At 40.8% G+C, this 14,744-nt stretch overlaps 1 protein-coding gene across 1 annotated transcript in view; it reads right to left on the bottom strand.

Annotated features, from left to right (window-relative positions):
• gfra4a (GDNF family receptor alpha 4a) overlaps nt 1-14,744 on the bottom strand; it is a 156,634-nt gene that overhangs the window by 26,686 nt on the left and 115,204 nt on the right. The window contains exons 2-3 of the mRNA XM_072677829.1: nt 7,923-8,201; nt 7,614-7,694 (exon numbers count right to left, since the gene is read on the bottom strand). Coding sequence (XP_072533930.1) covers nt 7,614-7,694; nt 7,923-8,201 — 360 coding nt within the window. The remainder of the gene's footprint in view (nt 1-7,613; nt 7,695-7,922; nt 8,202-14,744) is intronic.

A 14,744-nucleotide genomic window follows, 5' to 3' on the forward strand; every position in this document is an offset into this window, starting at 1 on the left:
TACTCGCTACTGTCATATGAGCCAAGGGTGGTTATTCCCACTATTAGGTAGGTAATTATAATATTCTGGTCATATATATGACTGTGTATAATTAATATGTGAACATTTACATTTTTTTCTGTAGAGGATTTGTTCACTTCCTTGGGGTCTCACACTTTTGCAAAAGACTGTAAAAGGTGAAAAAGTAAATCAATATATACACATACGCAATCACCCCCCAGCACACACACACATTACTAATGAAGGCCCTAGTTGGTTATAAGGTGCTGTGAGTCCTTCATGGCCAGTGTGTGCTGCTAATGAATAGAACATGAGTGGGAATAAAAGTTGAATGAGTCTTGGTCTCTGTATCACGGAGAACGTCCCAGCTGAGGCTGCTGCTGCTGCTTCATTTTTCATATCAGCCTAATGCAGAGCACTGAGACAGCCTGCCAGCATTACACTGCTATAGAGCTCTGCTTATTACCCTCTCTCTCTCTCTCTCTCTCTGTCTGTCCCTCTCACTCACACACACACTCTCTCTCTCTCTCTCTCTCTCTCTCTCACACACACACACACAGACACAAACACACTTTTATCCTCTCTTTCTTTCTCTGTTATAATAGTGAATTTGCAGAATTGTAAAATTGTTAAGACAATACACAGATAATTTCAACTAAAATTGTGTGTGTGTGTGTGTGTGTGTGTGTGTTTTTCATGTGTAATATGGTCACTCATATCCCCTCTTCCAGTAGTGGGAGAGGGTCTATTGAGCTGAGTGTGTTCCCCTAACAACTACAGCAGTGTTAGAGAGGTGATAACTGTGGAATCTTTAGATGCTGGTTTTTGTAAACTGTTTGTGGAGGTATTTTGGGCTCTCTGCTTTATTTAGTTTTCACTTCTGGCATACTCTTTTTATCCGAGGCATCCAGGATCTCTTCTGTCTCTATGGCCAGTCTGTGCCGACTGAGTCTCTACCTCATCTGGGTCCTCAGTTTTAGATCCGTCACAGTGCTCAGGTATCCTGCTACAGCATACTCTCCTTTTAGAGCTATTATATAACACTGCAAACTTGTGCTTTTGGTTTAAGACTGTGTATTTGTCTCCCAGCTGGGCTGTTATTAGATTGTTTCCAATGAATGTAGACAATCAGAATCAGAATCAGAATCTCTTTATTTCACCAAGTATGTTACACATACAAGGAATTTGTCTTGGTGAGAGCAACACGTATGACAAGTAACAAAAAAACACAGAACACAGTCTTAAACTAAAGGAAAATGACACTAAACAATAAATAGGGTAGGGGATAAATTAAAAAAGTAAAAAGTACTAAAGGTAATAAAGAGCTGATATTTACAGAAAGTAAAGAGCTGATATTTACAGAAAAGAACATCTGTACAGTGTGCAAATAGACATAGTGCAAATAGGCAGAGTGCAAAATAGCTGTTCAGTCCGGTTTGGTACAGTTCAGTTGTATGTTTTGAGGTTTACAGTGGGAGGTGTCCACTGTGGTTGAGGAGCGCTACAGCTCTGGGGAAGAAGCTGTTAGCATGACGTGTTGTGCTGGTTTTGATGGACCGCAGTCTTCTACCAGAGGGGAGTGTCTGGAAGAGGAGGTGTCCAGGATGTGAGGGGTCAGATGTAATCTTGCCAGCCCGCTTCCTCACCCTGCTGGTGTAGATCTGCTGAAGTGATGGCAGGTTACATCCAATGATCCTCTCTGCTGTCCTGATGATGAGCTGGAGTTTGGCTCTTTCTTGTGAGGTGGAGGAACCAAACCAGATAGTGATGGAGGCTGTGAGAATGGACTCGATGATCGCTGTGTAGAACTGGATCATCAGGGTCTGTGGCAGGTTGAATTTCTTGAGCTGTCTCAAGAAGAACATTCGTTGTTGAGCTTTCTTGGTGATAGAGAGGGTGTTTTCCTCCCATTTCAAGTCTCTGGAGATGGTGGTGCCCAGGAACTTGAGTGACTCCACCATGGATACTGCAGTGTTGTTGATGTGGAGGGGGGGAAGGGTAGGTGGATTGCGTCGGAAGTCCACCACCATCTCTACAGTCTTTTCTGTGTTTAGCAGCAGGTGGTTGTTGCTGCACCAGGACACCAGCTGCTCAATTTCCTTTCTGTAGGCAGACTCATCACCATTGGCTATGAGGCCCACCAGAGTGGAGTCATCTGCAAATTTCAGGATCTTTACAGCTGGATCTTTGGAGACACAGTCATTAGTGTAGAGGCTAAAGAGAAGGGGTGAAAGAACACAACCCTGTGGGACTCCAGTACTGAGTGTCCGGAGGTCTGAAGTGTGCTTCCCCAGCCGCACCTGCTATCTCCTGTCTGTCAGAAAATCCACGATCCACCGACACATGGAGTCTGGCACTGACAGCTGGGAGAGTTTGGCCTGAAGAAGCTGCGGCACAACAGTGTTAAAGGCTGAGCTAAAGTCCACAAACAAAACCCTAGCATAGTTTCCATGGCTGTCAAGATGTTGCAGGATAAAGTGCAGGGTCAGGTTGACCACATCATCGACAGACCTGTTTGCTCGGTAGGCAAACTGCAAGGGGTCCAGCAGGGGGTCTGTGATGGACTTCAGGTGGGCTAGGATCAGGCGTTCAAAGACAGTGCAGCGTCTCCCAAAAGCAAAGCCACCACAGGCAAAGCGCTTCTGCTGGCTGGTTGCAGTATGATGTGTAGCTCTGTCCACCCCAATACGTTTCAGTGATAAAACAGCCCATTTTCCATCTTATTTTCTCTGTTGCTAATTCCAACAGTCTTTGTTCTTGTGCTATAGGCCCATTTTCCTCAAAGAGTTTTTTTAAACATTGGTCTGCTCTATTGTAAGAAGGTGGGTTGCACCTAGAAATTAATTGATTGATTGACAGCCTTGACTGAAGACCATCTTCAGGTAGCTGTGAGCTGTCAGGCAACTAGCTAGTCAATCGTACCATTATTGTTCATTTCTTATAACTGTTAAATATAAACATTTTTACAGTCATGTCAAGTTGTGCTTTTGGTCGCATTAACGGACACTACCTCATTAAGAGCAGTTTTTCTTTTAGGCTGCAGGAAGGTAAATGCTGCTCTTCTTCCTACTACAGTTGTGACTCTTCTCTTCTCCCCTTCTTCTTTTCCTACTTTCTTCTTTAACTACCACTACAACTTTCAGTTCTCTACATGTTCTTCTTCTGCTTCTCCTTCTTCTTGTACCACTTCTTCATTCTGACGCTTCTTTCTATCTATCATTCTGGTTGTGTTGTGTACGGAGAGGAGTGTAATCAGAGAGTGCTTTGGCAGCGCTTTGTTCTCATCCATCATTACTGCAGTTTTTCCTGCGTGGGCCACTGATCAATATACTGCTGATATTCCACACACTGCTGCTCATTACTCTGCTAAAGGAACACATTTTGTCTGTTGAGCTGACAAGCTGCGTGATGACAGCACACAAACTACTGTTCGGACACAGTTAACAGGCCCCATTTTTACAGCATAGACTGGCCACAAACACACATGGGGAAACAGCACAGCATGTATAATATTTATATAAAATAAATAATTGGGCAAAACTTCTACTTGGGCTGGACAGAGAATGCCACACTTTGCAAGAGAAAAATAAGTGTGACATTTATGTTTAAGTGGGCCTTCCCAGAGCTCTTCGTACCGAGTGTAGAACAGGAAAAACTTCTTGTTGACAGGTCAGTCTGACATTAACGCAAGGGAGGAAATTCAGCAAACTAGTCAAAGTTGTTGGTGTAATATTTCATTCTCTCTAAACCAGGCTTTCTCTGTCTCTCTTTCAGAGTCTGTGCTGTCCAGTGTACTGGGCTCAGTCCACTATATTTAAACAAATATTCTCAGTAAACAAATATTCTCACACTAACCACTTAGCCAATGTTTTGTCTTTCTTTCAACTAAACAGGCAGATTGCAATCTCTTTCATACACTGTAAAAGATGTAGGGTCAGGCTAACTTAAAATGATAAAGTAAGTGATTAAAGAGCATTTTTATGAGTTAAATAAACTGAGTATAGTCAGTCAGAGGTTTTCCTGACTCACATTTTTAGTTCTGCATCTCAGTTTGGTCAACAACACATTATTAGTTGAGCAACTCAAAAGCATTAATAAATGAGCCGCAGCTGAAATTGCTTAAAAATTTAAGTTAAAATTAAAGTGATATTTTTTAGTCTGTGTTCCTCCCACTCAATTTGTTTACGTTTTATTCCCATCTGCTAGTCTCCTGACTGGGAGGCTTTTGATAATAGAGCACTGAGCTTTTTCTGGAATTTTGAACTCTTCTCACAGGATGAGCAGCAGTTAGACTGTTGGGACACTGTAGAGCTGTAATATTACACTATATAAAACACCATTCTGTTCTTTCTTGGACACAGATATGAGACACAGATATCTAATTCTAGAGTGGTGCAAGATTGTAGTGCCTAGATCATATGTTCCATCAACAACCAAACCCCTCTACAGGCAGGATAAATAGGCCTCCAGGAGGGAAGGGGGAGGGGAGGCTGGGATGGATGTTTAAGATGATTCTAAGAGTTTGTGACTGACAGGGGCCCTAAAGTAGTATTTTGGTAGAATTATTTGAGTTATGGAGCCCAATAATTTATTGTGGTGCCCAAATTCTTGGCAGTACTATTGCCTCTATGTGATAGGGAGAGTCCTAACCTGTACATAAATAGTACACAAATTGTGGGGAAGGAACACAATTTATTATTATTATTATTATTATTATTATTATTACAGTGATTTAAGCTGCGGTATATTTATTCCTGTTTTTTCGAGTTGCTCAACTCAAAATGTACTGTTGATCAAATTGAGATGCAGAAGTAAAAAATGTGAGTTTTCACTAAACTAAGTTAACTCCAAAAACAATGTCTGTTTTGTTACTTTATCCTCATAAATTGGCCTGATTTTTGTACAGTGTACGTTCAACTCATCACCACATCCTTCCTTTAGGTTTTTGGAGTTTTGGTTAATTAAAGGACTTTGCAGAAGGTCAGTCTTTAAAGAACTGTTGTGCTGTTGAGTGTGAAGAACCTTTGTAAAAGTTTATGGAACCTCTACATCATATAAAGGTTGAATACCAATATACCATTATCTTTTCCTGTGTCCAAGCCGAGAACCTTTTGGTTTGCATTTGGGCCTGTAGTGTTTGAGCAATCCTGAGGGTGTAAAGTATTTGTTTGTGTGTCATCAGTTGTTTAAATGGAGTAAATGAAATTTGCTCGTTAAATGCTTGTGGTGTTTGAAAAAGGCTATTATTAAAACTGTGCATGCACAGTTAGATCAGCACCATTACTGACAGAAAGCGATTCTGTTTCTCAGTCCTATCCATTTTCTCTGCACAGTCACGCCCACTGTGGTTTAAGTGCATTTGGCATGTGTCTTTGCTCAAGTATGCTGCGTGTTTGTGCACACAAAGTTTGTGTGTATGTGTGTGTAATGTGTGCACAACAAGAGAGAGCTGATATCTCATTACGTTCTGCCCTCCGGGTCCATATAATTCAGCTCATGCCTCAAGCGCCCCACAAACCCAAACTGACAAACTGACAGTTTTATTTGTGTGCCGTTGCCTTGCAATAACGTGCTTCTATTTAAACTTGGTTTTGAGCTTTTTCAGCCCCGTCAGCAGACAGACGGAGCGATTAGGGAGAGTGATAACTGCCGAGTTTCAAGACAGCAGCTCAACATCTCTCTTATAGCACGGATGCTCAACTCTTCAATCTCTGACCATGGTATGGCTTCCAACCACCTGGGAAACACTAGTTGGATTGATCTACCCTGGATTGGCCACTTTCAGTTCTAACTTCACCCTGGATCCTCATGTGACTCATGTGCACCTTTTAGTGATTAAGTTAGTGTTATATTGTTTCTATTTAGTGTGCTGAAGTGCACGTTGCCTCTTGAATACATTTGTACAATTCTTCGAATTGGTTCCTCTCAAAGTTTTTTGCTCTGAGGGAGTTTTTCTTTGCGGTGTGCTCACAAGAGGTTTGGACCCAGATTTCTACAAAGCTGCTTTGTGTAAAAAAGTACTTTACCCTACAAATAAACTTAATATGAACTTGCTTTTGTGTATTTTCTTTATTCTCATCATATTCTCATCAAGCAGCCCAGTTCGCCTACCTGCTATTTCACCCCTTAAAGAGAACATATTATGAAGATCTCACTCTTTCAGTGCTTGTGCATACACTATAAGGACAAAAGTATTAAAAATCAAGGGTTTTGAAAAAGAGTTCATCCTGCGTTTGTTGGAGAAACTGGCTCTAATGTCCAGGGAAGGCTTTCTACTATTCTGGAGCATTACTGAGAGGATTTGATTGCATTCTGAGACAAGAGCGTTGGTAAAGTCAGGATGTCGGTTGATTACCACCCCACCTTTCACCCCCAACATACAAACTTTGAATCCTGCACACCAATTACACACAAATTCAATACTGAAGTCTGCATGAATGTAAACTCAATGTGAAGTAAATGTTAGATAGGTAGGGACAAATGAAAATAAACTTGGAGGTAAAGTCTATACTGAGCCGGGTGTGAGGTGGGGTTGGAGCCTCTAAGTGAATAATTACGGAAGCTCTCTCCTTTGTGGTGCTCAGAGGGGGTTAAAGAGCTTAATCAATCCAAGTGGTCAATTTTTTTGTTCCGAGTGGTCAAGCGGATTACACTGTGCTGCCACTGTGCCCAAAAATTCACTGGTTCGTATCCTGATCATTAGCAGCCGGAGCCAGAGAGAGCACCAAGAGCCTTGCTCTCTCTCCGGGTGGATAAATGCCTGCTGGAATGTTTGGGTACCTGGTGCTTTTTTTCTGAGCATGTTGGTTTGCCCAGTGATGATACATTGGTGGCAACTGGATACGCATGTCTCTGAGGAGGCATGTGTCAGTTCTCACCTTCCCAGTTACATGTGATAGGGGGGAGTACTAACGAGTGGGTTAAGTAACCCTTTGCTTAAATGGGGGAGGAAAAATGGGTAAAAAATATATATATTCTCTACAGCAAAGTTCACAGCTCCAGTCTGTATTTATTTGTTTGTGATCCCTGGTGTACATATGTCACAGATAACAGGTCACAGGTGCTAAATGTTGTGTAAATTCTGCAGTCATGTAGTATCCACTTGGCATTAGGGCCTGTAGATGGACCTGCACTTCAAATCCTTACTCTCTTAACTACAACATCTTCATACCATTCAAGTATTAATTACTGAACAATTTAGAGCTGGTAGTGAATTTGGTTTCATGGCTGAACTATGAGCCTAGGGTTGGAGGAGTTACCCTTAAACTGTAAAGATAGGAATTCTAAATTTCCCCATAAAAGAAAACAATGGTGCGGTTAGATTCTGCTTAAGTTACAGAATGTTTGTTTTGCATGGAATATTTGCTTTTTTTAGACTAAATAAAATGTGGATTTAACAGCATATGAAAACATGCAGTGCATCACACAACTAACTACAGAAACATAAATATAGCTACAACGCAATTAACCCATAATCCACACAATATGCATATTTGATTGCAGCCTTTCATGTTCAAATGTTTTCATTGCAGGGAGTTGGCAGGGATGTTCGCAGTGATTAACTGATGCTGGCATGCGTGTGTGTCTGTTGGAATGGAGACCAAATGACATACCTGCAGCAATAGAAGCCAGACGGACGTAATCAGACCCTCGTTCCACAGGCTCATATGGATAACTTTCCACAAGGCTCAGTCCTGCACACACACACACACACACACACACACACACATGCAATTACTAGGAGGAATCACAGTTACACACATACACACACACTAGTGTGTGTTACACACACACTGCGTAAAAGTACTCATACAATTGAATTATTCAGTGACGTGGCCTTGGGGAGAGCATGGCCCAGCATATGTGTGTTTATAATTGTATGATTTTGTCAGTGTCTTGTTTGAGTGTGTGTGTGTGTTTACCATGTAGCACAGACTGCTTGAGGCTCCAATAGATGCTGAGGCAGTTTTTCTCCTTCTTCATGCCACGTTTACACTGGCAGCGGTGCAGAGGGCTGGCCAGCAGAGCGTTCACAGCGTTCTCACAATGGTTACGGGCTCCAGGCCCCAGCTTCACGCTGCCGCCGCCTGCCACACACTGCCGCAGCGTCCGCAGCCGCGGACTGCACGCCTCGTCACTGGAGCACGAGTCCCCTGCAGTCAGGCAGTCCCACCGGCCCCCCAGCACCAGTCGAGGAACTCCTGCACATACAAAGCAGCGGCAGAAAAACATCAGACCCAGTTGGACATGCTATTATTACCTACCTCTACCTACCTACCTACTGTAAGCTTATGATTTGGTCCTCTATAGTCCTGTGTATATCTCATTTTCAGGAGATATTTCTGAGGAGATATAGAATAATCCGCTTGCATAAGAAGAGGAGAGAACAGGGGTAAAAAAGTACAAAAAAGTAAGTGATAAATTAAATGAGTTTCCAAATCGAGACCTTGTAGACCACCAAAACGCCCCCCTCCATCATAAACAGCATTTAAAGCTTTTAAAAAGGGGAAACAAAGCTATCCTCTAGTGTCAGATCGGAAAGAAATCCACATGTTTCTGTCTGTCCTTCCACTGTGAGAAGATGACTCAACAGTGTGGGTCTGAAAGGATGTGGAGCTAATCAAAAAGCTCTTACTCAGAAAATCAACAATGGACTGACCACCCCCAGACTCCAGACCTCAACATCAGTAAATGTGTTTGGGATTTCTTGGATTGTGAAAGCCCGCTGATGTCTGATGATTCATACTCAGAACTGCTAAAGAACCATAATTCTTCAAAGCTTTAAAATGTCCCAGTTCTACCATGACATGCAGGACCGTCAGAATATGTAAATCACTCAGCATGTGTGATTTACAAGTGATTTTTTAAAGTCTGGGTCAGCATGTATTGCAGTGTTGCAGTTTTCAGTTTTCATCTTACAGCCTTTTAAGACTTCCTGAACAGCAGAGCCATGCAGAGTCACACAGTGAACTTTACAATACACTGTTAATCTCAGCAGTACAAGTGTTTTACTAAAAAAAAACATCAGGCTAACTTAAAATGATAAAGTAAATGAGGAACTAGAGAGCGTCTTTTTAGTTCATTCAAATAAGTTTAGTCAAAATTTCTCCAACCTCACATGTTTTAGTTCTGCATCTAAATCTGATTAGCAATACAGCAATAAATTTAATATTAGTAAATGAGCAGCAGCTGAAACTGCTTAAAAATTTAGTAAGATGTTAAGTCTGTTTACCATTTATTCCCATCTGCAGGTTAGAACTTCCCCTTTTACACTCTATTACCAGACTGGGAGGCTGAGCCCTGGGAGGGCTGAGCCCTTGCTGGGATTGAAAAAGCAGCAGTTAGACTGTTGTGCCACTCTACAGCTGTGACATTACACTACATTATTAACATTCTAAGTAAATTTACCTTTACGTTCTTTTTTGGAGAAATGTACATGGTTTTACAGCCCTAGAGTGGCCCAACTGTCTAATGGCCTGTGATTAGCTAGTCCAGAGACAGGAGATGATATGTTCAAATCCTGTCAATCTGTAGCACTTGAATATATTGTTGATCAAACTAAGATGCAGAACTAAAAAATGTGAGTTAAGAAAATGTAACTAAACAAAAACAAGTTATCTCACAAAACAACCACTTTACACGTTCAGCAACAGAAACAAAGACAACGTCCAGCGGTCAGCTAGCTAGCCATACAGCAGTTCTAGCTCGTCTAGATGGATTGTTTTCTTACCTTCAAGGGTTTATTTGAATTCGAGTCCTTTAAAACTAAGATACTATTTACTGGTGGAAGGCCTAATTCACTTTTAAAATGTAAGTTATTTTGAAATTACTATTAGCGAATAAATTTTTACAGCACGCCAGAGAAGGCAAGCTCAAGATTCTCCACCGGGAGCGCTGTTACAGTTAACCAGCTTCACTGAGCCATTAAAAACAGAGATAAAAAGTAAGATAAATCACATCAACCTCGGCATCAACACACTCTGGCTCACTCGGTTAGAAACAAACATTGTGAGTGATCTCGGTTAAGCTGTAATGTAATCCTGCTTGTAATCACCCTGTTGTTGGTGTACCTGTAATCAAATGACTTACTTTTCCACTGTAAACAGATTAGTTACTGTAATTTGTATCTTGATTATGTGACACTGTTACACCGTCACCCAACACTAGTAATTCTTAATGTAATGTTTGATCCTTGCCTGAACTTTCTTTACAATTCTAAGCTAATAATCAATACAAAGATGTATCAAAGATGAGAAAATCGTCACTCACATCATTTAGCTACAGGATCTCCAAAAAATTCATGTCATTTAGAGAATCTTTAACTCAGACAGTTTGACCCCTCTTCATTAGCCTCACGTTTTAAAAGCTTACGTTTTCACATTAAATGACCATTTAATGAAAGAACAATCCTTGACTCTATTTAGAGTAATTAAGTTAAAGGAGGAGGAAATTAATAACGAGTAATAAGGGGATTTGTGCTCACCCACTTGACTTTGTGAGTAACATAAGATGCTTTGCAGTACACAACTGCGTAAAGTGTTTGATAGGCTCTGATCAGCTGTGTTGGGAGACATAAGTTACACCACTATGTATTTAGGTTAACGAATGTCTGTACTGAAAAGCATCGCCTGGAGCTAAGAATGTTGGGAGGTTGAACTGTATTGTCAATACAACTGTATTGTTGAATTTTTGTATTGTCAAATAAGTTAAGATGTGTAAATGTGTAGGTTACGTGGCCTTTAATTTTGTACAGCTTGTGTGAGTCTAAATAGAACAGCTGGAGACTGCAGATGTTCATGGGTACCCAGTGATATATATGTGTAACGGTACTCAGTTTTTGAATCTGCTGATTCCATTCATATTCCACACACTGGTATTTTAAACATTGCACCACTATCACTGTTTACCACATGTGCTTTCAGTTCACAGTGCTGCTCTCTGAGTCATAAGTCTTGACATGACATTACTAACTAATGGCCTAGACATGGCATTGAAGGTGTAGGGCTGCAGATCAGCAGCTCTAACTTTTCCCTTGGAGCACACTTATAGGAAATTCCACACACACACACACACACACACACACAATGAAAGATGATTGTGCCCAGCTATTAAGAAACCTGGGCGCAAAGACAAAAAAGATACATATTAAATGATCCTTATAGGCTAAGATGGCTGGAAGCGAGGTAACTTTTACTTTTGCTTGGTTTGGAAGTTTCAGAACGCCCAGAGCAGTAAATGCTTTGTAAATGTGTGTAAATCTGTAACTATAATAAATTGCTTCGTACAGCCTGTTATTCTCTAAACCGGCTGCCCTAACACCTGCTGTAGGGAAGATATTTTAGAGCAGGAAGCAACGTGGGCTTTCAGTTTAACACTTAGGTATCAAATGTGTGGTGCAACCCAATTTATTGTTTTTTATCAGATACAATACAAGCCAACCAATCAGAACACCGTTTTTTTTTTTTTTACATAGATCAGTTCTTAACTAAAATTGCCTGTTTATATTTATATATAAAGTGGACGAAAAGAGTCAAATAGATTGGGAGTCATAAACAATAGGTGATCTGAGCAGACAAGCATTACTCAAATGCACCTTTTCTACTGCCTCCTGCTTCTGCTTTCATTATCCTCAACAACATGCCTTCTCAGCATCATGATATTGAAAGAGCAGATATTTACCAAACTACTTGCCCCATCCACAAGTAAAATAAAATAGCAAACTATGCTAGATGACTTGAAGTAATATAGCCCTACTAATGTTAACTGTCAGGCCCTCGTTATCGCGCCCTCCCCCGGGGCGATCCCGAGCTGCCGCCCACAGGCTCAAATAAGGACTTTTTGTTTATGTTGTTGTGTGTTTGATTCAGTGTGTCGGTTCATGTTCATTTACGTTCTTGTGTGTTTGACTCAGTGTATCGGTTCATGTTCATTTACGTTCATTTCATTTGCGCTCACGTGTGGTTTGGTTCTGTTGTTATCATTCATTGTTTCGTTCATGTGTTTCACCTGGGACTGGGGGTACTTAAGGAGCCTCAATGCCATGGTTCAATGGGGAGAACTGTATTGTTTTGAACCTTGAGGTCGCCAGAGAGGTTCCCCATACGACTAAGGTGTGTTAAGGTCGGCTTAGGCTTGGTATCTGCGTTTGGGAGCAGGTCACTCTGCTAACCATGCTATCTGCGAGGCTCCCTCGATCACTGTCAGGATTAACTGGCTACCCATTTCCCAGCAAGGCAACCCACGCTCACGGCAGCACGCTGTGGTTCCAGGTTTGGTCGGGCTTGCCGTTTTGCTCTCCCCCTTTTGTCTTTATGGCGCCGGTCCAGCGCAAACAACTTGCTTGGATAGATTCCATCTCTGCGAGTGTTCATCCCTCTGTGTCTGGCCTAGCACACCATGACACTTGCATGCTTACATCCAGGCAGGTTAGCACACTGTTAACAGGCAGGAGAACTGTGTAACACTGTGTAACCCGGGACATATTTATGTTAAATTGGGTAATATTATTGTACCACCTCAGTCTGTGTGCTTCCTTCACTTTCAGTGACGGTTCTGTATTTCTCAGCTTGTCCAGAAAAACATTCTAGTCTGGAAAGTGTAATCTGCACATTGAGCCAACACTAAAGAACACGTTTTTCTGGACGAGCTGAGAGTGGATTTTACACAAACATGGCTTAGGTTACGTAGCTTTACACAGATCTTGCGAGCGTTATCCTGTGTTATCCCTCTTCTCTGAAGTTCATACTGCAGTTAGCAGTGTGCCGATTCTCCCTATTACAGATCAGTGCAGCATCTCAATGATTTTGCTGCTATTCTAAGGTAAAGATATTTCATAGTTTTGCTTTATACAAGTCTACTCGTGCTTGCATATTAAATATAGCAGATATTTCAGACTAAGTAGTAATGTTCCTCTAAGCACAGTAAGAAAATGATTGCTGAGACGAGTTAACTTTGCTGTCAATCGCTGATTGTGGTGGTGTTCAGGCATTCTATGATTAACATTCCTAAGCTTCTGAATTCACTTTTTCTCTTTACCCTCCGATTTCTCACTGGTAACTCTGTTGACAGCATTCGTCATTGTATATTTTATGTTACTGGATGATTCTCCTATCTGGGCGGCGTGATAGACATTGGTTTCTGTTTATAAATAAAGCTGTTTTTACACTGAATGCAGTATGCATTGGTTTTCACATCAGTCAAGGAATGTGTCTGCATTAAGATGCAGAGAAGCGGTTCATGGGTAAGCGCAGCTTGCTGAGGACACAGCTTACGCACCTCCAAAGTATTGTGGGAATCTGAGGAGCTGTATGTCAAGCAAGTGCTGTTTGGATACCCCATACTGTTGAGAGCAAGACGAGACCCAAACTATACTCAGTGTAAACTAGAAAGCTAGAATGGTGTGCACCCAGGACTGGTTTGGTGCATTTTTCTTCATCACATTATTTTTAACCCAGTTTTCTCCCTCGGTTGTGGTTGAAAGCAAAAAAGCCAGCTTCTGCGTTTTATGCTAATACTGTTGTTATTAGACAGCTCAACGTACTTTTTAAAAAACAGGAATCGCTTTTCACAAGACAGGAATTGACTCAGAATTCTCCATTTAAAAGACATGAATCATTTTTTTAAGAAATCGTCTCAGGAATTGCTTTTCAAAAGAAGTGAATCACTTTTCAAAAAGACAATAATCAGCCCTAAAATTGCTTTTCAAAACACTAAAATTGACTCAGCAATTGTTGTTCTAAAGACCAGAATAGCATTAGCAATAGCTTTTATTTTTAAATACCTTTCAAAATATAGGAATTGACCCAGGAATCACTTTTCAAAAAACAGGAATCGACTCTGGAGTTACTTTTGAAAAGACAGGAGTCGCTTCTTAAAGAAACACTATGTAAGATGTTTCTCCTAAAATGATGTTGATGTTGATGCTACACTGACTTGACAAAGCTGAGTCAATTACTGTCTTTAGAAATGCTGATGATTCCTATGTTTTAAATGTAGGTTTCTGATGAGATTTTTGAATGATAATTCCTGAGGCAATTCTTGTTTTTTGAACGGTGATTTCTGTCATTTGAAAAGCAATTCCTGAGTCGTTTCCTGTCTTATGAAAGGCGATTCCAGTTTTTTGAGTGGTGATTCTTGTCTTTTGAATGGCAGTTCCTAAGAGGATCCCTGTCTTTTAAAATGTGATTTCTGTCTTTTGAAAGCAATTCCTGAGGCAATTTGTCTTTTGAATGCCATTTTCTGAGGCAGTTCCTTCTTTCGTGTGATTCCTGTCTTTTTAAAAGTCATTTAAAAGTTGATTCATGTATTTTACATGTTGATTCTTAAGTCGATTACTGAGACGATTTCTTTGTTTTGAAAGGGAATTTCTGGTAATTCCATTTCCGCATTTTGAAAAGCAATTCCTCAGAAAAGGCAATGTCTGATGTGACTCCTCTATTCCAAATAATGATTCCCAATGAAGTCCCAACCATCTTGCTTTTGAACAGGTTTTAAAGCTTTCCTCTCCTTTTAAACTATGTTCTGGATGCAGTTGTGTTCAGTTATTTACTGTGTGTAATTGCCAACATTAATATTACACACTTTCACACTTTTCAACTATGTACAATAGTCAGAAGGACAATAGACAAAACATAATGGTTATTCCAGGCTGTCAATTTTAGCAGTATGCATATTGCATCAGGTCTATTACAGCTCTTTAGTATGAACAAACATTTGATGTAACATTTACATTTACAGCATTTAGC

Source organism: Salminus brasiliensis, chromosome 4, assembly GCF_030463535.1.
Source record: "Salminus brasiliensis chromosome 4, fSalBra1.hap2, whole genome shotgun sequence".
NCBI lineage: Eukaryota > Metazoa > Chordata > Actinopteri > Characiformes > Bryconidae > Salminus > Salminus brasiliensis.